Genomic DNA, 5,730 nt, shown 5'->3' with positions numbered 1-5,730 from the left:
GACAACAACAACAAAAGCCAGGCATTATGGTGGACACCTGTAGTCCCAGCTACTTGGGAAGCTGAGGCAGGAGAATCGTGTAAGCCCAAGAGTTGGAGGTTGCTGTGAGCTGTGATGCCACGGCACTCTACCCAGGGTGACATGGTGAGACTCTGTCTCAAAAAAAAAAAAAAATATTATCCTCTCATTAGTAGATGAAGAAACTGAAGCCAGAGAGGTTATTATGTTTCATCTGAGGTCTCACATCTAGTACATGGCAGAATTCAGAGGAAAAAAGTAGGTTTTCCTTCCTCCTTCACCTGAGCAATCCGGCGTGCAGTTTGCCAGCAAAAGTTGGAAACGTTTCTGATGGGGTCTGGTGCTGAACACATAAATCAACATTCGGAAGTCTGTTCTGACTCTCTTTTTATGAGTTTTAAATATAGCACAATGGCCACTGAAAATAAATCTTTGGATTCCAAACTCAACAATGTCCTTCAGCTCCATTTTTTGGGTTACAAGGACATATTTCCATTTTATTACAAATTGAACAGAAGCATTTTACTACACAGCCATCAGTTTAGCAAGCCCTCTTTACGTTGCAAACCTCTGCAGATTTATCTTGAATGAACTTGAGGATGTGTGCAGAGATAGCCACTTTCAATGGTGTATTCCACCACCTCGGAGGGGGCTGAGGGCTCCCTGGTGGTCTCAAACTGTAAATGGACGCACTCTGTATGACTTTCCTTTTTAGGACCAGATCTTTATGGAAAATGTAGGTGCCGTGAAGCAGCTCTGCAAACTAACTAACAACCTTGAAGAACGAATAGAAGAGTTAGAAGTGTGGAACAGAAAGCTGGCAAGGCTAAAGCGGCTCAGCAGCTGGAAGTCCTCAGCCAGCGAAGCCAGCTCAATCAGGTACATCTCAGATCTTCACGGGAATTTGGGAAACGGAGACACTGGGCTCTTTCCAAAATGAGATCGATCTAAATGGTCATTTTGATCAAATGGTGATCGTTATTACTTTCTGATAATGAAGTCCTTGTTTTTCTGATAATGAAGAATATTTTGGAACACAATTGTCTTATGGGATGATTTTCTTATATTTTCTGTTGCTGCTTTAAGAATAAAACAAAACATGAGGCGTCTGTTTAGTGGCAGTTGTTATATAGGAAGTGCAAACTTTAGCAAAAGGGTAACTTCTCCTTTAGTGGGGAGGGTGGCAATTTCTAAATTTAGAACACTGTTACTTAGAACTTCATTATTGTGTATTGCTTAAGGGAGTAAATGCACATTTCCTGGGGTCTAGTTTTGAAAAAAAAGAAATCTAAGGTTTAACGATTCATTTATGCTTATACACACACACACACACACACACACACACACACACCCCTTCTCAGTTGTCTTGACTTTGCTTCATTGGAATTATCACTGTGTCACACAGGAGAGTCACACTGCTGAGTTACTGACAGCCTGGGCTTCTGTCCTATCACTCCTGTAAAGGTATTTGAATAGTAACCAATTTTCTCTCTCTTTTAAAGCAAATTTAGCCGAGCTGTTAGTACATCTTCTCCAAGAAGAGCCATTCACAAAAAACCCAACAAGGTAAATAGACAAACTTATGAAGAAAAGAAATGACATTTTCTACTTAAAAAGTCTCTAGAGAAATTGATGGAGCTTTTCTTACTCCTCTGTCTGATGACAGGTTCCCCAGGTGGCATCCTTCTGCCGTCAGGCATTTAGATATTGACCCTTTGATAGATGTTAACCAGCTTTTTAAAGAGCAGAAGTTTGGGGAGGGAGCACAGGACATGTCTGTTTCAGAATTACCTGCCAGTTTCCTTTGTATTGTCCCCATCAGACGAGATTCCTGAGCTTCACACACACTTGACTGTGGGCTGCGACGTCTGTGTGTGCCTTGACCCCACCTAGTCCCTAACCTTTGGCTTCAGAAGAAATCCTAAAGGAACTTCAGTCAGTCCTCCAATCCTTCTTTCCTTTTGATATTTATTTCTAAATATGCAAATGGAGGTACAGGTATTCACTTACTTGCAAAGGCTAGAATGTGATGGTTTGATTGATGAGTAAAGAGAGCTTTTATTATGTAGGATAACATTTACAGTCGAAAGTGAAGGGTAATCATTTGTGAACTTGAAGGACATTCTCTTCATCACAGAGAAGTGCCAGTAAGGGAACATTATCTCAGAATATTAACTAGAATTTGCGGTCCACAGAGCAGGCCCTGCGTCTGCCTTCTTGACTCTGTGCTGCTAGGGAGTGGCTCTCAGTAGTACCAAGAAATATTTGTCAAATGAATGTACAAGTGGAGAGGCCAGTCTGCAGATAGTCCCTGACATCTCACAATTTAAATTAAAAACATCGAGTGATTCAGTGCCCTGGGCATGTGGAAAAGGGCAGGACTTAACACAGGCCTTATATAGGCCCATTCGACTCCCAGCCTCCAGCCCACTCTGTGGGAGCAGGTAAAGCTGAGTCAGATTTGGTCTCTGCTAAGGAATTACAGCGCAGCCAGGAAAGGTTAGAAGAAAAGACATGCAGCAGTCGTACCTGGCTGTGGGTCAGTACTGCAGAGGCTCAGAGCACCTGGGGGTTTTAGGAGCTGACCCTGAGAGCTAGAGTCCCTCTGGCCAGATACGACAGGGGCTGCAGGAGAGGTGCAGACAGTGTGGTGTGGACGCAGCTCTGGGAGTCAGCACGGCTTCCCTGAAGGATCAGGTGGGAGTGAGTTAGGACGTGGACCACAAGGCTGGAAATACAAGGGAGGCTCTGCTTTGCCTGGCCCATCAGGCTATGGGGGCCACTTGCTAAGCCTTGACCTTTTGAATCATAACAATAATCTCTAAATTATTTAGTTTCCTTTTCTTTTTCCTTTATAGACAGAAAAAAGGAGGCCACTTAACATTGTGGTTAAGAGCCCAGGTTCTGGAGCCTATTTTTTGTTGTTCAAATCTTGGCTCTCTGATTATCAGCCGTGTGATCTTGGGTGAAAGACTCAGCCTTCCTGTGCCTCCTTTTCCCCATCTGTAAAATGGGGATAAGAAAAGCTTTTGCCCCATAAAGCTATTGAGGGTCATTGTGAGGATTAAAGAAATCAGTGCAAGTAGAGCACCTGGACACGTGTTCCTGTTATTAACGTTTCCACACTCTCCATTTCCATGATTCTTACACTTGGCCTTATGTCAGACCAGTCCCAGGAGCTTATACGACGCCAGAAGTGTTCGCTCCCTCTGCACTGTCCGGGTGGAAGAGCTCAGCCCTTTCCAGGCCACCACCAGCCTCTTGGGTGCCCCTTTTTCCTCGGGGCCTCTGTGGTCACTGGGTCATTGCTGTGTTTACGAGGGTGTGGGTGGGGAGTGGGGCTCTGGAGTTGGGTGGGGTGTTTATGAGCAAAGTGCTTGCTGTGGGCACTTGATGGCACTGCCAGAGGGTCAGAGGCCGGCTGGGCCCTGCCCCACCTTCCACACGGCCCCCGTGCTGGTTGAGGTGGAGCTTTTCCAGAGGAAGGGCGGGCTCTGCTGCACTAGTCCTCATCAGTACATAGGCTTCCTCTTCCTTCCTCTCTTACTCCATTTCCAGGCAAAGGTGCACGGTTTCTCCTGTATGGAGGGGTCAGAGTGAAGCGGGGAGGTCCGCAGGGTTTAAGTGAGATTTCACTGAGTATTTGGAGGAGGAGAAGGAGGGAAAGAACAAACCCGTGTACATACTTTTCATTTTCTTACCTCTCACGGATTCCCAGCCCCCCCCTCCCAAATAAAACCTAGTCAATCACAACTTCCCAGGGCACTTAGGCTTCTAACAAGCTCCATGGTAATTTTTCGTACCCCTGATTTAGAGAACCATGACGCTGTTACATGGATCTACCCAGTAACTCTGAAAAATAAGAAGGAATTATTTTATTATTCCTACCTTATTGATAAGGGAAATGAGGATCACTGACACTTAGATAACTCTAAGTCTGACTCCAGGTCTTAGGCCGTTTCCTTATTTTAAGTCAAAGGATTGTCCCAGCAGCTATGGGCACAGGTTAGAGGGGAAATGCCTGTCCTGAGACTAATCCTGTTTTATTCCAATTGATCCAATATGTTTTTCTGAGTTCCTTCTTGGTGCAGTACCTTCTCAGGACAGTTCTAATAAGATGCAGGAACAGCCATGGGCTTTTTGGTAACCAGAGTGGTTTCTGGCTGCACTTCCGGCTGATTCAGTTAACAATAGCCCTAAGGGTTTCTGTACTGGTTAGAAAAGGTATAGTTAATCCTAGCACTCCCCCACTACTACATTGAAGAGCAATTTCTTTTAGTCGGAAAGTCGGCCCAAGAAATTAAATCAAAGACTAATCTTAAGCTACTTCTTAATTACCATCATATTCTAATATGCTTCCACCACCAAGCATGATTCCACCCTGTGTCCCCAGAAGGAAGCTGGCGTGATACCGGCTATGGCCTTAGTAGGAAACTCACATGTAAGAGGCCCCTTATTTAAGTGGGCAGAAAACCTCTTACCTCTTCAGCCAGACGCCCCGCCTTTTACGCAGCTGTCTGTCCTGGAGCTCTTGGCCTGTTCCCATAAGCCGGTTCTCAGCCAGGATGTATTGGTCCTAAGAGTTTGTCTCACTCCCACTATAGAGAATGTACTGACATTGCTCATGACAGTGCTGTACAGGACAGTGCTCCATAAATACCTGTTAAGTGAACATGCGAATAAATAAGACACAGGTCCAGAGCCATCCTTGTAAATATGTGGAGGAACTCGACACTGACGTTATTAATGTAACTTAAGGAGTGTTTAGTGGAGTTTCACGCCGTAAGAATTTTTTTGTGGTTTGTCATGATCCTTGAATTCTTCCATTAGAATTTATTCCTTCATGTCTTGAAGATCTTTTGATTTTTAAGTATCCTGTTATAAAGAGAGGGACATCTTGTCTCATAGGTTTTCTTCTCTCTGGAAACTGCAGAGTAAGTGCCAAGTGAAGCCGTAGGCCACTGCCTGGCAGGATGGCAGGGAGAGCGCTGTGGCCCAGGGCAGGCGGGTGTGGGGCAGCTGAGAAAGAGAGGAGCAGCAAGCTGGGGGACCAGCCACCCCCAGAAGCAGCAGCCCACTGCTGGGAGCAAGTCTTCAGGCTTCCTTCTCGCTGTCAGAGTCGCTGATTTATCACTGCTCATTACTGAACCTTTTCATAGGTTTATTTTTCAGGAAAGAGACGGTTGTGTCCTAACTGGCTTTTCCAGACCTTGGTTATAACTTTAATTGCTGTGATGGCATTTTGGTAAGAAAAACCTTAATGTTATTCTATGTCAAGCTCTTATATTTTTCTTTCCACCTTTCTTTTCTCACGTATGAATGGGGAGCTGATCTCCTATTTGCTTTGAAGACAAGAAGCCCTTTAGACCAGGCAATGACCTTTAATAGCTTAGAGGTGAGGGAACCCTTTTTAAACTTATATTTTGAAGAAAAGAAAACAGACTTTCTGTACTAAAATATGAGATGGACAATTTTTTTTCTCAATCCACTGCTCTGTTTTAACAGCAAACTGTGCCTTCTGTGTGTTCATGTGTGTGCATCTGTGCATGTGTGCATGTGTTCACATGTGTGTGCATCTGTGCATGTGTGTTCACATGTGTGTTCATGCGTGCACCTGTGCGTGTGTTCACACGTGTGTTCATGCATGCACACCTGTGCGTGTGTGCATGTGTTCACACGTGTGTTCATGCACGCACACCTGTGCGTGTGTGC

At 44.8% G+C, this 5,730-nt stretch overlaps 1 protein-coding gene across 1 annotated transcript in view; it reads left to right on the top strand.

The window, feature by feature from the left end:
- MYRFL (myelin regulatory factor-like) overlaps nt 1–5,730 on the top strand; it is a 148,570-nt gene that overhangs the window by 111,635 nt on the left and 31,205 nt on the right. The window contains exons 14-16 of the mRNA XM_012810094.2: nt 734–897; nt 1,521–1,584; nt 5,178–5,263. Coding sequence (XP_012665548.2) covers nt 734–897; nt 1,521–1,584; nt 5,178–5,263 — 314 coding nt within the window. The remainder of the gene's footprint in view (nt 1–733; nt 898–1,520; nt 1,585–5,177; nt 5,264–5,730) is intronic.

This window comes from Otolemur garnettii, unplaced genomic scaffold (genome assembly GCF_000181295.1).
Source record: "Otolemur garnettii isolate 467f Iridium unplaced genomic scaffold, OtoGar3 scaffold00125, whole genome shotgun sequence".
Taxonomy (NCBI): domain Eukaryota; kingdom Metazoa; phylum Chordata; class Mammalia; order Primates; family Galagidae; genus Otolemur; species Otolemur garnettii.
Note: the sequence above shows the minus strand (reverse complement) of the source record. Positions and strands in the feature narration are given on the sequence as shown.